This window comes from Anolis carolinensis, chromosome 1 (assembly GCF_035594765.1).
Source record: "Anolis carolinensis isolate JA03-04 chromosome 1, rAnoCar3.1.pri, whole genome shotgun sequence".
NCBI lineage: Eukaryota > Metazoa > Chordata > Lepidosauria > Squamata > Dactyloidae > Anolis > Anolis carolinensis.
The window spans coordinates 308,631,580-308,650,658 of record NC_085841.1 but is presented as its reverse complement, the minus strand read 5'-3'; the positions used below and the strand labels follow the sequence as shown (position 1 = coordinate 308,650,658).

General features: G+C 41.9%; 1 protein-coding gene across 1 annotated transcript in view; it reads right to left on the bottom strand.

The window, feature by feature from the left end:
• Positions 1–1,268, bottom strand: part of ttc9 (tetratricopeptide repeat domain 9) — a 57,638-nt gene extending 56,370 nt beyond the window's left edge. Inside the window, exon 1 of the mRNA XM_062968082.1 lies at positions 44–1,268. Within this exon, the coding sequence (XP_062824152.1) occupies positions 44–557 (514 nt within the window). The 5' untranslated portion in view covers positions 558–1,268. The remainder of the gene's footprint in view (positions 1–43) is intronic.
• Between the last annotated feature and the right edge of the window lie 17,811 nt (positions 1,269–19,079).

Below are 19,079 nucleotides of genomic sequence, written 5' to 3'. Positions count from 1 at the left end.
GCCCTTCCTTCCCCTCCCTCCCCTCCCCAGAGCTCCCGCTGACCTGCCAGGCTGTTGTAACAGTCAATTTCGATGCTCTCCAGGAGCTGCCGCTGCTCCTCCGTGAGCTTGCAGGCGGCGGCGGCGGCGGCGGCGGAGGCGGCGGCGGTGGAGGCAGGGTGAGCATCTCGGGGGTGCGGGGGGACCTCCTTCCCTCCTCCTCCTCCTCCTCCCCGCTCCTCTTCCTCTTCCTCCCGGGCCGAGAGCGGGAGCCCCTTCAGCTCCAGCAGCGCCCGGTGGTACTTGCCGATGGCTTCGCGGAATTTCTTCTCCTTGTAGCACTGCGCGCCCTGACTCTTGAAGTCCACCGCGCGGCGGATCAGCTCCGAGGGCTCCGCGGGGGACGGCGAGGGCGAGGGAGGCGGGCAGCTGCCCACCCGCTGGAGCAGCGCGCCCGAAGCAGGCACCACAGGGACCCCGCTAGTGCTGCTGCTGCTACTGCGCCCCTCCGGCGCCGCCCGGCTCCCCAAGCTCCCGCTGCCGGGCTTCAGCCTCCCCGATGGGCTCCTCCGCTCCATGCCCGCCTCGGCTGACAGTGCGGCGGAGGAGGAGGAGGAGGCTGGGAGCCACTGGGAGACAGAGAAGAAGAGGAGGAGGAGGAAGAGAAGCCGCCGCCTCCTCCGCCTCCTTCTCCTCCCGCCCTGCTAAGGGAGGGAGAGACAGAGAAGGGGATCCTCCTCCTGTCACCCTCAGAAGGGACACAGAGACAAGGAAGGAGGACTCAAAGGCGGCACAGGCTTCTCCTCCTCCTCCTCCTGCCCTGCGAAGGGGCAGCGAGAGAGATCCAAAGGCGGAACAGGCTTCTCCTCCTCCTCCTCCTCCTCCTCCTCCTGCTCCTGCCCTGCGAAGGAGAGAGATCCAAAGGCGGTACAGCCCCCTCCTCTGCCTCCTACTGTCACCCTAAGAAGGGAGAGGGGCGCCCAAAAGCAGCACAGCCTCCTCCTCCTCCTCCTCTCCAAGGAGACGCACCCTCCTCCTCCTCTCGGTGGTCTCCAGCGAGGACCATCAGACCCAACCCAGGACCCACCAAATCCCAGCCCACCTTGTTTACAGCATGCTATGAGGGCTCTTAAAAGGCTCGCCTAGCTCCCACCCTCCAGCCAAGAAGGAGACGCCGCGGACTCCCTCTCTGCGTCCCGCCACACGAGTGGATGTTGGAGAGGGAGAAAGGAGAGGACGAGGTGGATCGGAGGGAAATCTGTGAGGTGACGCAGGCCAAGAGAGAGAGAGACAGAGCGCAAGCGGGAGCCAATCAGACCCAACCCAGGACCCACCAAATCCCAGCCCACCTTGTTTACAGCAAGGTGTGAGGGCTCTTAAAGGCGCAGGCGGCCTTTTTGGCAGAAGAGCCGGGAGGGGGAAGAGCGGGAGGGTGCTCTTGAGGTGCTCCTACAAAGCAGAACGGATGCAGTATGACAACTCTTTAACTGCCATGGCTACGTGCTATGTAGTTTTGCAAAGTCTTTATCTTTCTAGGTTGCTGTGAGAGTTATCCGAGCTATATGGCCATGGTCCAGAAGCATTCTCTTCTGACGTTTCACCCACATCTATGGCAGGTGTCCTCAGAGGTTGTGAGGTCTGTTGGAAACTATACAAATGGGATTTATAATCTGTGGAAGGTCCAGGGTGGGAGAAATTTTATCCTTCTCTGCCAAAGAGTGCTGGGGCCTCATACGCCAAGGATTCCAGAGCATTGAGCCCTGGCAATTAAAGAGGTGTCAAACCACATTCATTCTACAGTATAGATCAGTGGTTCCCAATGTTTTTTGACCAGGGACCACTCTCCAACATTAGTACCAAAAAGGTTACAAATCAGTTTTTGGTCAACTTTAGATTCGTTTTGGTTATTTGGGGTGCCGATTCAGAAAATTCCATTGGATAGACCACATCAGCTCTAGTTTCTGATACAGAACACATGCCATCCAGTAGTAACTGTCGGTTCCCCCACAGAAAACCATATTTAATAATCTAGAGCTGATGTGGTCTATCCAATGCAATTTTCTGAATCAACACCCCAAATAACCCCAGGAACAGGCCTAAAAACGAAGACACTACAGTGTCCCCGCTTCCAGGTACCATATGGAATGGCTTCACTCAGGGGGAGGAAAGAGGAGGAGAAGCAACAGTCAGGAGGCTTGTTGTGCCTTTTGTGGATAGTCAGCCTTTCTCCTGACATCCCATTACCTCAGCACTATAAGAGGGTTTCAGAAGATCAGTTATTCTCGTTGCAATGCTGTAGTAATGGTGAGGCTGCAGACCATATTTTTGTTCTTGGGGACCACTGGTGGTCCATAGACCACAGGTTGGGAACCACATGTAAGGGGAAGTGCACAGAGTGATCGCACACTTCTGATGAAATCTTGACAACTCATTAAACTGTGTAACATTTGTTCGAATTCAACAATGCTCTGCTTCATGTATTTAGCACACAGGTATATTGCTTATTGGTTTCATGTTGACTGAATTATACAGACTTCAAACTGTAGTATACTGTATTATACGTCAGATGCAAACAGACTCCAATATTTACTAACGTCTCACTGCAGCATACTGCCTATATTCCTGCTCTAATTGACATCAACAGACTGCCTGACTTCTAGCTTCCAACTGACTCAAGCCTCAACTGACTTCTGATTCAAAAACTTTCTAAAATGGAGTCTCACTCAGAACATTCTAAGATCAGAGTCACGTGGTCTGTAGTCCCTCCCACAACCTCTAGCAACATAGAGTTAGGGGAAAATACACACCAATATATACACACAATATAGTCGGCAATCTCGATTATATACATAACAAATCACTAGTATAGGAGGCTTGTAGAAGGTTGCTATTTTCAACATCTCATGCCTGGAAATACACCAAGTGATACTTTCTCAGCCTCAGAGGAAGGCAGTGACAAACCTTGGAATAAATCTTGTCAAGAAAAACTTATCATAGTTTCACCTTGTTCATGTGTGCCTCACATGTTGGCTTATGGCAACACTATGAATGTCAATGGGTTTTCTTAAACGAGGAATGTTTACTGGCAATTTAGTCAGTTCTTTCCTCTGAAATGTAACCTGCAGAGAACCAGAGCTGCACATCACTGCCACATATGGAAGGAAGAGGCATTTAGTACTAAGGGTGAGTAGGGAAAAGTTATGATGGTAGCTAGAAGTCTTACCATGGCAAATCAGCTAAATTGCAACACTGAAGAGAGGTGAGATATTGAAGGTGCTCAAGTCAGTACATATCCATTATCAACTATTGCGACAGTGCAATAAGGTCCTTAGAATATTTGAAAATACAGTAGTTAGAGTTGTGTCTCTTTTTAGAAAGCAAAAGTGGGGTATTTATTATTATTTGATACACAACAAGATTAGTACACAGCAAACAATATCACTATGCTGGCTTTTGTATTGGATCACATGTTGGACACTTTCCAAGTGCCTTGGACTATGTAATATATTGGTGAATAATGAGTTCAGATCTGATTATTATTATTATTATTATTATTATTATTATTATTTATTAGGAAATCAAACTTGGGGTGTGAATGTTTGAAAGGGGTATTGTTACACTACAAAAGATTATGTGTGTCAAAAACTAGAAACTCTATATAATCATATATTGCACAGCTAGAAGTACTGGTGACTCATATACTATATGTAGATAGTATATCATTTCTCCTTTGTTGCGTTTATTCATTTTTGGCAACAGCATCCAGTTCAGGTACATACATCTCTCTGTGTTAATAGTGTTACATTGTATTTTGATAAATTCTACACAATTAAAGATGCAATGTTGCATTTTACAGTATTATAATGCCCGAGAGGAAAAGCCTCCCCTTCTTTATGATAAGTGATCATGCCCATCAGACGGTGTCCCTATAACAAACAAGACAGGTAATTCACCCACAGCTTGAGGAAGAGAAGGCAGTGCATAATACACTTGTCAAACATGGCAGGATTTACTAGCATGGAGAAAGCTGGAGAGATAAAATCTAGTAGACGAAATAAAAAGAAGAGGAGATGAAAGACCGTAAAAACTGGAAAACAATTTGACATCATCATTATTGGAGCTGTAGGAAAGAAAGGCAAGTTAAATGATGAAGTCTGTCTGTGTACATGTGCTGTGCTCCTCTGATAAATAATACTTTCCCCCCTCAGAGCACTCCAGCTGGCTAAGAGTGTCATCTCTGTCTATATATATAAAAGTCAAAGTATGTATATTTGTCTGTATGTCTATCTGTCTTTATCACAACTCCTGTGGCTTGGTGAAGTGGCCCTCTGTGATGTCATTGGGAAAGAAAGGTGACGTGTATGAAGGGAAGGAAGGGAGGAAAGAGCCTTGAAGACATTGTAAGAGAGAGCCTCTCTGAACTGGATAAGGGAGAAAGGAAAGAAAAGGGAAGGAAGGAAAAGGGAAGGAGAAGGAGGGGGAAAGGGAGGAAGAAAGAAAAAGGAGGGAGGGGAGGAATGAAGAGAAAATAAAGGGGGGAAGGTATAAGGAGAAACGAGATGAAAGCAGGGGAGCAGTGGCCCTTCTGACACTTGGCCAATGCTGGATAATATATACACTAGTAGCCTATTGTAAGCAAATGATAAATCTGGGCAAATATTTCCTATGTTCTTAGAGCTACTGAAGAACAACAGCATTGCCAAATTAGCTTGCATTTTCAGTACAGTTGATACAGTATTTGAGCTCAGATTTGAAACCTTGGCTCCAAATTCCAGCATGGTCATTATGATATTCCCATTACCCAGGTTGACCCCAAAACTCCAACTTCCAAGAATCCTGCCACTCCTCCTGCCCTTGTCCAATTATTCCCTTGCTGGATTGGGTTACTGAGCCTCAGGGCGACCCTTTTAAATGTGGACTTGTGGCTGTGTTGTTGTGCGGGTTGTTTACTTTGGTATGGGTGGCTGGACTCCAACTCTGATTTCACAGCCAGCCAGAGACAGATTTAAAACAACAAGAGGCATAGGTCTATTGAACATAGTAGAAAAAGACAATGGACTGTAATAATTTATTTTTTAATCACCTCAAAGCCATTGGTAGTTCAGTTCTTCCTTCTTGTTCAAATCCCACCTCTGTCTTTTATCAGCTCAACGCCCTGTCAGCTTCAGCCTCAAATCTTTGTCTGAATTTCTACCTTTGGACAATTCTGTTCCCTTGCAGTCCCCCTTCACAGTATACCTGAGCCCTCAAGCCAAGTCAGCCTAGTTCTTCTTTCATCGCCATACATTTCCATGGCATTCGCATTGGACAAATTGCTCTCAAAGGCCTTTTTGTAAAGATCAGGAGGTTACTGGGCATTATAGTTCCCAAACAGCGCCATTTGTTAAAGCTGCATGTTCTCTTAGAAAAATGGCCTTATAAAGAAAAAAAACAGAACCATGGGAAGCTGCCTTATAGTAATCCACCCTGTTTGATGGGAAACCCCATCCACTATATTTGTAAAATATAGAGTTGGGGGATATTGAGTTATGCAGTACTGCAGCAGAATGGCTCAGCTTAGGGAATGCTCTCCAGGACACTAGGTAGAAGATTTCTCCATTACCTGCTGCTTGATCCTTTTGTTGGCTTCTTGGCAAAGCTTCCACAAAAGGCAGCAACAGCCAAATTATTATTGTTAAATGAAATTAAGAAGGCAGAAAGGAGCAGAGAGAAATATAAACAGAAATGAAATTGCAAAAGAAAGAAATTATTAGGTATTGGTGGTAAGTTTAGATAGGTAGGTAAAGGTAAAGGTTTTCCACTGACATTAAGTCTAGTCGTGTCAGACTCTGGGGGTTGGTGCTCATATCCATTTCTAAGCTGAAGAGCCGGCGTTGTCTGTAGATACCTCCAAGGTTATGTGGCTGGCATGACTTCATGGAGCTCCATTACCTTCCCGCTGGAGCAGTACCTATTAATCTACTCACATTTGTATGTTTTCGAACTGCTAGGTTGGCAGAAGCTGGGGCTAACAGCAGGAGCTCATCCCACTCCCTGGATTCAAACCACCGACCTTCGGTTGTCTAATTCAGCAGCTCAGCAGTTTAATCTCCTGCACCACCAGGGGCTTAGGTAGGTAGGTAGGTAGGTAGTTTTTCAGAGAATGGGGCTTTGCTGTTTGCTGGAATTCCTATAATTATGAACAACAATACTCTTTTAAAATGACTACTTTGATGAAAGAGAAGAGAGAGGAGAGATAAGAGAAGAAACTAAAGGCTTTAGTAGAGGCTAAAGGGTGACTCAAAGCTCAGAGCCACCCTAAAAGAAAAGCATACCAACAAACGCCACCCCCACCCACCTACCCGTATTTTCCAACTCCCTGTCCCACTAAATAAAGAATCCAGAAAATAAAGGAAAATCAATAAGATTCAATTCTAGATAGAGGCCAAACCAAGCCAAAAGGTAAAGTTGAGAGCGAGTGGTGGCAAGGCAATCAGACTGAAGCACCTTGCTCTAGAGCCAGGACTCAACTGAACAATAGTGATGCTTGCCCCATTAAATAGACACAGCTTGTGTAAGACACGTCACAATTTTTTCTTCTACTCTGATTGGCCCGACAGGCAGGGCTCACAGGAAAACCCTGTGTGAGCACGTGGCAGCCTCTCCGCACGCTGCATGATCCCTAATAGAGTAGAAGGAGCCATGACCGGTAGCCACGTGGTCCGGCTCTGCAAAAAAAAACATGGTGGCAGGGCCCTTGCTGTTATGGGCATACGAAGAAGCTGAACAAGCCAAAGGAAAACGGCCAAAACTAATCTGTGTACAAGTCTAGTGAAGATGCACTTTTTGACTCCAACTCCTATCAATCTGGATAATGGCCTTTGTGCTTTGAGATGTTGGGTGATGTAGTCCAACACATTTGAAGGACACCAGGGATGAAAATGCCTTCCAGTGCCATGGGAGGTATTCACCTGCCTCAGTTATTCTATGCATGATGACCTGGCTGTCTGAAAGAGTCTCTAAGTCTGGATATTCCTGGGTGTGTCTGTTGTGACTCTCTCTTAACATAGCTTGGATGTGTCTGCCTTGGAGTTACTCTAGTCTTGTAAAGTCACAACAATTTGCTCCAAGTTGTCTTAGTATCTTGTAATTGCACTTTGGTTAACAGGATCTGAGATGTTGCAATTAACCTTGACTGGCCAGAAAACTGACAAAAGTCTTTTACTCCATCTCCATTTGAGTAGGAGACAGCTGATATCTACAGACTTTGACTCAGATGCTGATATAGCACTAGACAAGTCTAACAACATTTTCAAACTTTGATCTTCCACTCGGTTGCACTAACTTTTCTGCAAAGCTCAGATCCACTTATCCAAGATCTCTATTACTCCAAAATCCAAATCCTCAAAGCAGTCTGGATTTCAGGGAAACAGCAGTAGATAACCAACTTCAGAAAACTTACGAGGCCGTCGGGAGCAAAAAAAATGAGTGGCAAACTAGTTATTTATAACCAATCCTTCCCAAGCTATTTTAATTTAATTGACTTCCAAAAATACATGTAAAAATAACTCCATTGCAGTGAGTACCTTACTGTCTGGGTTTGTGTTTGTTTATTTATTATTTAAGATAAAAAGATCATGCAATGTATACAACACTTTGCCACATAAGCAGAAAAGACAGGTCACTGCCCCAGGGATCTTGCAACCTGAAGTTTGGCAGCGAGGAGAGAACAGAGGGAGAGGCAAGGCAAAGGGTATCAAGAGATAAATGTGAGCAAGTGCTGACACCCTTAGCTTTGCTGTTTGTTAAAAATCAGATTCATCGGGTTTTAAAGAATCTAAAACAGCTGAGTAAAACTCTTTAAAAACAAGAAAAGAATGGGCACAGGAGGTGAACAAGTATGACAAGGCTATCTTTAGACATGCCCCTGTCTATATGCCTCTAACTTACTGCTTAGTCTATTTATAACAGTCTTTTTATATTTATTTATATCTATTTATAACATGCAGCCTCTCCATGTCCATATATTAAGTCCGCCCGAATTTATATATATGGCTGGAAATTTTGGAAAATGGCATTTATAACCTTTTGAAAAAACGCCTTTTGGAGATCATAACATTTTAGAAAAGCATGACCTGTCAGAGAAGAGCCAAAAGTCTTTTAGAGTAGAATCTTTCTTGTGGTATATAATCTATATCTATATCTATCTATCTATCTATCTATCTATATATATATATATGTATATGTAATGTGTGTTTTATTATTGAATAAACAACAAAACCACTGAACCAAATCACACCAAATTTGGTCACAAAAGATATAGTCATCCAAAATATGTCTTTCAAACAAAACAAAAAAAACCCAGAAAAATAAAGTCCAAATTAGAGGAACAGGAAAAGCTTTTTTCCCCCTAGCTGCCAGTCAGAAGGGTAGGCCCTGCCCACTTTGTCTCCTAGCAACCCCCTCGGCCAAGGGACAGCCAGGGTTCAGTTAGGCCTCTTCCATATCGCCTATAAAATACAGATTGTCTGATTTGAACTGGATTATATGGCAGTGTAGACTTAAAAGCCCTTCCACACACCTATAGAACCCAGAATGCCAAGGCAGGATAATATACAGTACCTGCTTTGAACTGGATTATCTTGAGTCCACACTGCCATACAATCCAGTTCAGTGTGGATTTTATACAGCTGTGTAGAAGGGGTCTCATATAATCCAGTTCTAAGCAGATGATATAAGATTATAAATATAACATATAATAATTACTGTGGTATAATAATAGAGAACAATATAATCCCTAAAATCAGAACAGTAAATAAAGAGCAACACTCTGAAAACAGGGGAATTCCAGAAAGGAAACAACCAGGGCCAGCTAACACCTCCCAACAAAGGATTCCCCCAGGCAGGAAGCAGCCAGGCTTTGAAGCTGCAAGGCAATTAAATGCTAATCAAGGTGGCTAACTGCAGCATTCATACTTGCTGCACTGAGACTATTCATTGCTATTCAACCTGGCCAACAATTCCACAAGGTAGAAAGTGGCCAGGCTTGAAAGCAGCAAGGCTATTCAGTGCTGTTCAATCTGGTCAACCAAGATTTCCCCTCAGGTTTTGAAGCCACAAGGCTACTTCATCCCATTCAACCTGCCCAAGGAAGGATGCCCCTATATAGAAAGCGGCCAGGCTTCGAAGCAGGGGGGCTATTCAGTGCAATTCAAATTGGCCAAAAAACCATTCCCCGAGAACCATCCCCCGAGTACCCAGCCTTCCAAGCAGCAAGCCTATTCCATTGTATTCCAGATCACCAAACAAGGATTCGCATAAGAAGAAAACGGCCAGGCTTTGAGGCTGCAAGGCTATTCACTGCTATTCCACCTGGTCAACAAATGATTCCCATAAACCACAGCAACACGTGGCCGGGCACAGCTAGTCAGATATAATTATGCACAGCAATGGTTTCAGTTATTAGACTGAATAACCTGTTATCTCTGAACTGTTAGGAAAACAAAGATCCCAGATTATCTGCTTTGAACTAAATTATATGAGTCTACACCACCATATAATTAAGTTCAAAGTAAATAATCTGGGATCAGAAACTGGATTATATGGCAGTGTACATGGGGCCCAGGCTATAAACCAATGCATCAGTGTTGGAGTTCAATATTCTGCTTTTGACTTGTGCTAATAAAAGCTGTCTCCACTAGTAACGGGAATTATGAAAAATACTGCCCATTCTCTAATTTTTAGAATTGATTCTCTTGTGACTACTGCCAGGCACTTTAGGTGGGAAAATGACACCAGAGATGAACATCCTCAAACAGCAGCCCAAAAGTTGGCATAGATGCTATCTAGGTGATTTTGCTTTTTACAGACAATCTCCCCAGGCTGTTCTTTTTGAAATTTAGTGTGTTCAGCAATTGCTCCTAGAATCTGTCAACACCAGTCTAGTTAATCACTATTCCTTTCCCAATCTTATACAATAATCTCCCATTCACATTTATCTTAACTTGTCCCCTGGGAGAAGTGGAACAAGATAAAAGATATAAAAAGCTATGATTTTATGATTCTGTCTGTGGTTTCTTTGTTTTAACTGGGCCTCTCATTGAACCAAGAAGAGCAATTAAGACGATTGTTTTAAAAAGTAGTGTTTCACCACTGTTTACAGCAGTGATTCTCAACCTGGGGTCCCCAGTTTTTTGGCCTACAACTTCCAGAAATCTCAGCCAGTTTACCAGCTGTTAAAATTTCTGGGAGCTGAAGGCCAAAAACATCTGGGGAACCCAGGTTGAGAACCACTGGTTTATAGGGTGACTAATGTTATGTTATTTAAGATGATCTTTTGTTTTTTCCAATAGTTTGGAGCATAAACCTCAGACATGTGCACAAAATTTGTTCCTACCATTTCTACCATTTCTTTCATGTCTTCCATTTCTTCAGAAGCATGAAACGGGAAGCCCCCTCCCCACACGAAAATCTGCTCCACATGAAAACTTGCTTTCACATGCATCCAAACTTGCCTCCTTGCCTTGGAAAGAGAGTTGCATGCCTCCTTGCCTTGCAAAGAAAGTGCGTCTGCAGGCGCCTCCAGGCCTGTCTGCTCGCCCTGTGACACACACACTCTCTGAGAGTGTGGTGGAGCGTATGTGGCAGGGTGTGCAGGCTGGCCAGCTTGTAAGTTGGCTGCAGGCATGCTCCAGGCCTGCCTGCATGCCCCACCACACAGGCACTCTCTTTCCAAGGAGAGTGCGTGTGTGGCGGGGCATGCAGGCAGGCCTGGAAAGTGTGGGCACCTGGTAGTACCTACAGCCGAGCACCTCTTACTCTAGAATAGCGTATGTACCAGGTAAGAAGAATGTACGCTGGGAAGAGGAGCCAGTGGGTGGGAAGCCCCCTACCCATAACGGTCCAACTTTTGGGCCCCAAAATGAAAGAACTGATAACAACCCTCCCAATTTCGGGAAGTTTACAAAAAATGGATCAGGGCCTCCCACGAAAGCTGGGACATGAAATGGGACAAGGTTTCTCCCGAATGCACATGTCTAGTAAACCTGCCCCCACTTGAATGATAGTGACTGGAAGGTGTTAGAAAAATTCAATGATGGGTTTCTTGGATGGGTGGGTACTTCCAAAATGTGTTATTCTGAATCCCAAGCCAGAGTAAATCTGAGTTGAGATTCCGTAGATCCAAAGCATCTCAGTTCACCCAGATGGTCCCAACCTGAGCCTAGTAATCTGCCAATCTTAGAAATTTTGAGAAGTCTTAGATCAGGTGTTCTGATTATAAATAAGTCCTAGTCTTCCTTATAAAATTTCTGAAGGATTTATTCTTTAAAAATCTGGTATTTATATATATGATTTCAGACCAGTCAGGGTAAGAGAAATCAGTCTCCAATGCAATAGGAATAGTATGTAAAATGTTGTGTGTTTACATTTATGTGCATTTTTCAAGGAAAGTGGTTCATAGTTTAAACCATTTTCTAAGAGGGGCCATGATATTAACAAGGGGAAGAATGAGAGTTGCCAGACAGGGATTCAAATTCTCCAGTTTTCATGGGGTCAGCTCTAGGCGACAGACAAGGCTGTGTGCCAACCTAAAATGAGGCAGCCTTGTGGGCGGTTGAACATCTTATTGCATTTTTCAACATTTAATTAAAGTAAATGTTGCAATTTGTAAATACAGCATACTTAATATCCAATCAGGAAAATATGTTCTCTCTCTGTGTATGAATAAATGACCAGTTGTGAGCAACTGCAGTTGTTGCTTAAAGCTTGATACTTACTGATATCAGACCTTGTCTCCAGATCTCAGGTTTTGGTTGGGAAATCTCAGGGGTTGAGATGACTATGGCCTATTACGAACGAGTGGTCTGTTTTGAAATCTTTTTTGCCCCAGTTCCATGATAAATAAGACGATATCTGTTAAATCAGTAATGCAGTCTTACATTTCAGTAGGAAGTATATTTATTTTGAGGTCAGATTGTTTGCAAAATTTAAAGGTGTTCACTTGAATATATTCAAACCTAAAATTAAAAACAGAAAATTCACCAGTGTATTTCAAGAGCATTTATTATGATACACTGAGACCCCATCTATACTACTCATTTAATGAAATTTGAAGTTAGCTTCAAACTGCGGTAGCTATACAAAAAAAACCCTATAAAAGTGCACAAAAGAAAGCCCTTACTGTGCATCAGTGCTCTGTAATTTGTGTACTCTCAATCTGGGCCTCAAACTGTTTCTACAATTTCCTATGTAATCATTTGTACAGCAAAAACACTTTCTTCAGTATTGGTTTGAAATTGCCTTAAATAGCCAGTGTAGATGGGGCCTGAATGTATCATAAGAGGTCTATAGTGGAACAAGTTGGTTTCTTCCTCTTGTCTAGTGTGGTGTAGTCCTGCTGGGTATACCTGTAATTTCTTCCTTTTTTGGCACGTTGGAGCAAATTGAAATCTTTATGAAAAGCATTCCAGGCATCTTGAGATCCCTGTTTGCTTGAATTTTTACCACACTTGTATCCCAAGATGGGATTCAAGTCAGCTTCCAACAAACTAACTTCCTTCTCCCTTTGCTTTTCACTAGGAGAGCATTATTAATTTTCCCTCCATGGAGGTATGTCTTAAAAAACAATGAAAATCTGAAACACATTGCACTGAATTGATTATAACGAAAACAACCACCAATTGAAGCACCAGTCTGAGTGCCATAGAAACAATAGGAAATAATGAATGAAATACTACATAATTGAATAAATAAAAATAAATACAACTTATATATCAAAAAGGGGAAATATAATATCACATTGCATACCTGGGAGATTGAGGGATCATCTCCATGCTTAGGTCTAATAGAGCTCAGCAGCAATTGCTCTTCACTGTTAACTTAACTTTGCCTTATTGCTATCCTATGAATGACATACTGTAAGTTTTCAAGTCATCAACTTTTCTGCTCCAGTCTTGCCAACTCAGAGCTGTGACTTTTTTGGACTGAATTGATCAGCCTGTACTGAAGTCTCCCTCCTATCCTATTGAAGTATACTTTGTGTTTTTCCAGTGATACAGTGTCCAAAGTATGACAGCATTAGTTACTTGTCCTACTACTGTATATATATTGTGCGGTTTTAGACTTTTCTTTCGGCTTGAGTCCAGTTGTATCACTAAACATGGCACTACTTATAGTGGTCTTCTGCTTTTCCCCAGTAGATGGTTAATGTTTTGTGACCTGGGAGCCTCATCTTTTGTCACTCTCTCTCGTTTCTTTTTCATTGTCTCATTATAGGGTTTTCCAAGGTAACACTCTTCCGCAATAACTTATCCTGGCCTTTTTCTGCGCAGTGCTACCTTGTTTAGCATTAGCTGTGGTGCCACTCCTGTTATCTCTGAGAGTTATTCTGCCAGTGTCATCCATCACTACTGTTGCTGCCTAGAAGCTGGTTGGTACATTTAGTCTGGCTTCTCAGAAAAGCCTTTCTGTTATGGAAAACTCTATTGGTAGCAATAGCATAACCTCCTTTCTCACAGGAGCATGCAATCTCACCACCAAGAAATGGTAATGCCAAGCTGGGCCTTGTTGTAGATCAGCCAGCGGCTGAGAATTTAGAGTGGATTGGGGGCTGTCCTGTGGCATAAAGTGAGGGCTCTCAAGTCTGGGAAATGGTGTTTCTCTGTATGAGAAAACTGGCTTGGAAAGTGCAGGGCCTCAAGGCCAGGCTGAGGAGTCAGAAGTAGCAATAGAAGACAAAGAATGAAGTAAAGAGCTGAATGATATGGAGCATTCCCAAAAGAAACCACCTGTAGCTACAGAGATCAAAAAAAGTCTCCATTTACAAATCAGAGCCGAAAACAGAGTATGCTGGGTTGAGAGATTACCTGGGAAAGTTGAGGAGAAAATTAAAGGGAGATGTAATGCTTTCATGGGTGGCTATTAAACAAGTTGTTTATTTTAAGGGCAGTTCAGACAACACTGCGTTAGAGTGAGAAACTAAGCCTGAATTCTCTTGTTCTTGGTTCAAGTCAAGTCTTGGTTTTGGATTAATATCTTGGAAGTTTTCCATGTTCCTGCTCATGCATTCCTGTTCAAGTTTTTACTAGTTATACCATCTTGCTTGTGGACTTATCCTGTAACTGTGATTTCTGGCTGTTCCTGGATTTTGTCACCTTTGGAATTATATGAGACAATTGGATTATTGTGTTGTCAAAGGCTTTCATGGCTGGGATCACAGGGGTGTTGTATGTTTTTCAGGCTGTATGGCCATGTTCCACAAGTATTCTCTCCTGACGTTTCACCCACATCTATGGCAGGCATCCTCAGAGGTTGTGAGGTATGGAGAAAACTAAGCAAAGAGGTTAATATATATCAACCCAATTGGATTATTGTTTGGTTATCCCCTGTTGCTGAACCTTTTTGGATTATATATCTGTTTTTTTCTTATTTCTGCTTTTTCATATGCTTTTGATGTGTTTTACACTAAACTATTTGATTATATTCCTGGACTCTTTTGTGGTCATAGGTGTTCTCAGTCCTGGAGTGCAACAGGCCTATTTGTTATCTTAATAGTTCTTTGCATGTGTTTGATCATTTAGTACACTTTTGACTGATAATACTTGAAAAGGCCCAATCACATGAGAATGTTGATGGTCAAATTTTGTTTAATCTTTTATACCCATCCACTCCCAATCTAATCTAAACAGGAGACTGAAATCCCCATTCTGGGGTTAATACCAACACATGTTCTGCAGGCTGCACTGATACAATATCATTGTACACACACCCAAACAATTACGGTAGTATAAAAGGAATATACCTGCTTATCTTGAAGTACGGTAATCCCTAGACAATTTAGTAGGACTTATTTATGAGTAGGCATCTTATGTACATAGACATCTTATAATACATAGAAGTATTGACCCGATGAAACAAATATTTCCTACGAATGTATTATATTTGATGTAAAGGTCAATAGTCTGGAAACCAATTTGATCTTTGTCATCCACCAGTGTATAAATTTATTGTTTCATCTTTCCTGCTACAACTGAGAGGTACATTTTATAGTTCAGCATTACTAGGATTGTGGAGCTGTTATTTTAAATCCAGAGAGCTAAGTACCAGATATGTGAAGAAATAAGTAACAGTGAATAGATTCTTTTCCAGGAACCTTAAATGTAGATGTGGCCATTCCTCAAATATTTATATAGGTTAAATCTCATTGTTTGCTGATAGTGAATATTAATTAACATGGTCAAACAATACAAGCTGCTCATATTTGAAACACATGTTCCAGAAATACTGTTTTGTCTCTGTATTTGATAAATTTCAAGAATGCTTGTTTGCTAACCTTTGCGTATATGTGTGTGAGAGAGATACTAAAATGTTGGGAGAAGAGGAAACACAAGTTAATACAGAGGCCATCTGTTGCCTAGCTTTCAGTGTTTGCCTTTCTTCTTATTTTATCATTTGAGTAGAAAGATGTAATTTAAACTAGAGGATGCAGAGAAGGTGTTGACATGACTATAGCATATCTGTAGTTCCAAAAGTATGTAGAGAAATAAGTGCTGAAGCCTGGCTTTAGTATTAGGCATGGGGAGGAAACGTAATTCAGATGTTAGATGTGGATATCATGCCATTATGGGAAAGCAGCTTGTCCATCTTTTTTTGTTTTTTGTTATATAGATCCAGCTTTGGTCTCCATGGTGGATGACCTATGTCAAGAATTGGAAAAGAGACTGTAGACTTGTCTACACTACTGAAAAAAATTGCTTTTATCTGATAAACACAATGACCCTGGCACACAAAGACTATTAACTTGGAATGCGGTTTGCTTTGATGACTGAAGGCTTTAATCTGATGTCCTCCTTCAAAAAAGTGCCCTTTAGTTCACACTTTCCTAGACAATTTGAGGATTGCATCAATGTGGAGCTGGGGGAAGGAGTTAGTGGTGGGCAGAACCAATTGGTGGGAGGCATACAAGTCATTGCATCCCATGTGCATGCATATCTCTGAGACAAGATAAGTGACTGTCTTCTTACACACTTGCATTTATGATGAGGGGAAACACTTAGCCACACCTGTGTGGCTGAAAATAACGAAAAGGATTGGTGATGTGAGTTTGTGGGCAGAAAAATGTGGCCAGTTTTACCAATTTCACCACAATATGTGTGGTGTTCATGGAGTCACAGAGCAGGAAAACAATGATGCAACACAGCTTTTTGTGTCAGTGTAGATAAGTGTTTTGCTGCTGATTTTGCTGGACCTCTTAATGTGTTTTGATACCATCAACCACGATTGCCTTCTGGTCCATTTTGGATTTAAAGGCATTGTTTTACAATGGCTTAATTCATTGCAGGAAGGGTAATGCTAGAAGGTAGTTTTGTGGAACTTGTGTTCGACCCTTTGGTTCATGGGATTCTTCAGGGCTCAGAACTCTTCCCCAAGGGACAGAATATGAATCACGAGGGGAGGTTGTCCAAAGGCTTCCATGCATCAGCATATGGATGACACCAAACTCTATTACTCTCTTTTGAAACAATCCATGAAAGCTGTTTTAGTCTTAACCTAATATCTACCATCAGCAATGGACTAGATGAGGGTAAATTGACATTCTATCCATACAGGACACAGTGGTGTTTTTGGTCAGCTCCGACAGGGAGCTCTGGTGTAGCCTGGTCCATGAGGTCACAAAGAGTCGGAAACGACTGAACGAATGAAGAAAAAGAAAGAATTGCAGATTAGGGAATAGGCATTCAGCCTTTTCTGGATGGGATTACATTCCTTCTCAAGATGCAAACCCATAGATAGGGTGTCCCCCTGGATTCATCACTGAACTTGGAAGCTCTGGTTTTGTTGGTTGCCAGGAGTGTATTTGCCCTTCCTGTTCCTTCAGATGTCAGATCAGGCCATGGTGACACATGCCATAGTTACATCCTCTTTGGATACTGTAACACATCCTACTTGAGGCTGTCTTTGAATTACTGCAGCCAGATTCTTAACTGAAACTGGCTGTAGAGACCACACACTTTCTTTGCTCCACTGCTGCCAGCTCATTTCTGGGCACAATTCCAAGTAATCTATAAAGCCCTATGTAATTCAGATGCAGGTAATTCAAAAAGCTGTATTCTCATGTTTTGAGATCTTCTGGGTAGGACCTTAATTACAGGACAGACAAATTTAAGTTGGCAATTTCTTAGTCTGTTTATATAACACCAAAAAGGGGCATATGATCTGGTACAATCTATAGACTGTAGAACACAGCACATATGATCAGTAACAGTCTGCTGATTTTCAGTCGTAGTCTTACAAAAGTGAAAAACTTGATTAAGTTTCAAGTCTAGAAAGACTGCCAGCTGTTCCCTTAAAATATGTAAATATAAACCATAAAGACTGACCAGAAGTAACCCTGTGAGCTGGTGCTTTAGATGGCACCTGATGAACAGGTAGTGTGACAAATATCAAATGTGCAGTGTGCACTAGACTTTGTAGTATACCAAACAAAAAGATGAAATCTAGCTTCTTATTAGATAATCAATGAGTTGTGTGGGTGGGGTGGCAGGAGGTAAAGAGCTTAGAGCCACCAAAAACAGGTGGTTTTTAATACGCTTCCAATGGTGCTGAAGATTGCTCCAAATAGCCCTGACATGCCACTCTAAAAAGCTGGTTTGTGATGGTAAAGCTAGGACAGATATATGCCTATATGCTGTTAATACAGCTGAAATCTCTTAATTGCTTGAGGATATGAACCCTTAAAAGCAATAGATGAGATGGCATTTTGTCAAGGATAAGGGTTATCTGTTAAGACAAAGTGTCCAAATGAATATCTTGATGGCTATTTGACTTAATATAAGATGTCTTACCTGTAATGTTATGGTATGTAACAAAGCTAAAGTGCTTAGACATTGCTATGTATGTATTTCTCCCTGAGAGCAATGTATATGTACATGTATACCTGTCTATATGAATATTTATAACAGCCTAAAACAGTAACAAAAGAATTCTCATCTAAAGATCCTGGATCTCCCAAACATGATCTAACTGGTTTAACCACTATTGCACATTGGATAACCATAAGTTGATAAAAGTGACTCCAGACAGAATCCAGAATTAGCTAACAAATGGCAAAGGTAAAAAGTATAAAGGATAGGAGTTTATCTTCTTTCTGTCCCACCATCCTCACACAAGTGCATCTGGTGGAAAGACAAGAGAGGGCCTTCTCAGTAACTGCTTTCTGTTAATGTACTGGATTTTTTCCTGCCTTCAGTTTACACTGTAATATCACACCTGATTTTCTTTGGTCAGTGGAATACAACATCACTTTTCAATTAAGTTACAAGATTACAAAGATGTCAAAAGTATTTCCTTTCACAGTCAGCCAAAAAGAAACTTGGGTGTCTTTGGAAGACCAACATTATCTACCCCGCCCATCCTTCTCAGTCTTTCATATATTCAACAACACAATTCCAAGTGACAGTAAAATTCTGATTTTCTTTGGTATTTGTTAGTTAATTTTTCAGTCAGAGATGACTGCCATACCTGAGTATATTTAAGTTGTTACAGAGAGTATCTTTAAATCTTTCAAAATTGTGCAGATGACCAACAGCATGGTGTAGTAATTTGAGTGTTGGACCCTGGGTCTGGAGACCAGAGCTTGATTCCCAGTTCAGCCATGGAAACACAGTGGGTGGTGACCTTGGGCAATTTACACACACTGAGAAAACCCTGTGGTAGGCTTGCCTTAGGATTACCATAAGTTGGAACTGATTTGAAGGTGCGCAACAAAAACAACAGCAACAACAAAGGATTTGCAAATTGCATTTCTCTTTGAACAAAGCCTAGGAAAGCCAGTATATGCTGATTTTCCAGCTGCTGTTTTCTTTTAATAGTTTCTCTACATACCAGATTTCAATATTTTAGTTTGATTATATTTTTAATTTTTGTATGTTGTGAATTTTTAGTGATGTTTGTTTTGTCTGTTAGCTTCTTTGATTCTCTCATAGAGATCTGAGCTTTATGAAGCATTCACTTTTTTCCTCTTCCAGATTTAGAGACATTGTATTTTTTTCTGACTGATATCTGAATAATCCAAGACTATTAATTCACTTTGCTTCATCATTAGGGAGCATAAAATTCAGACT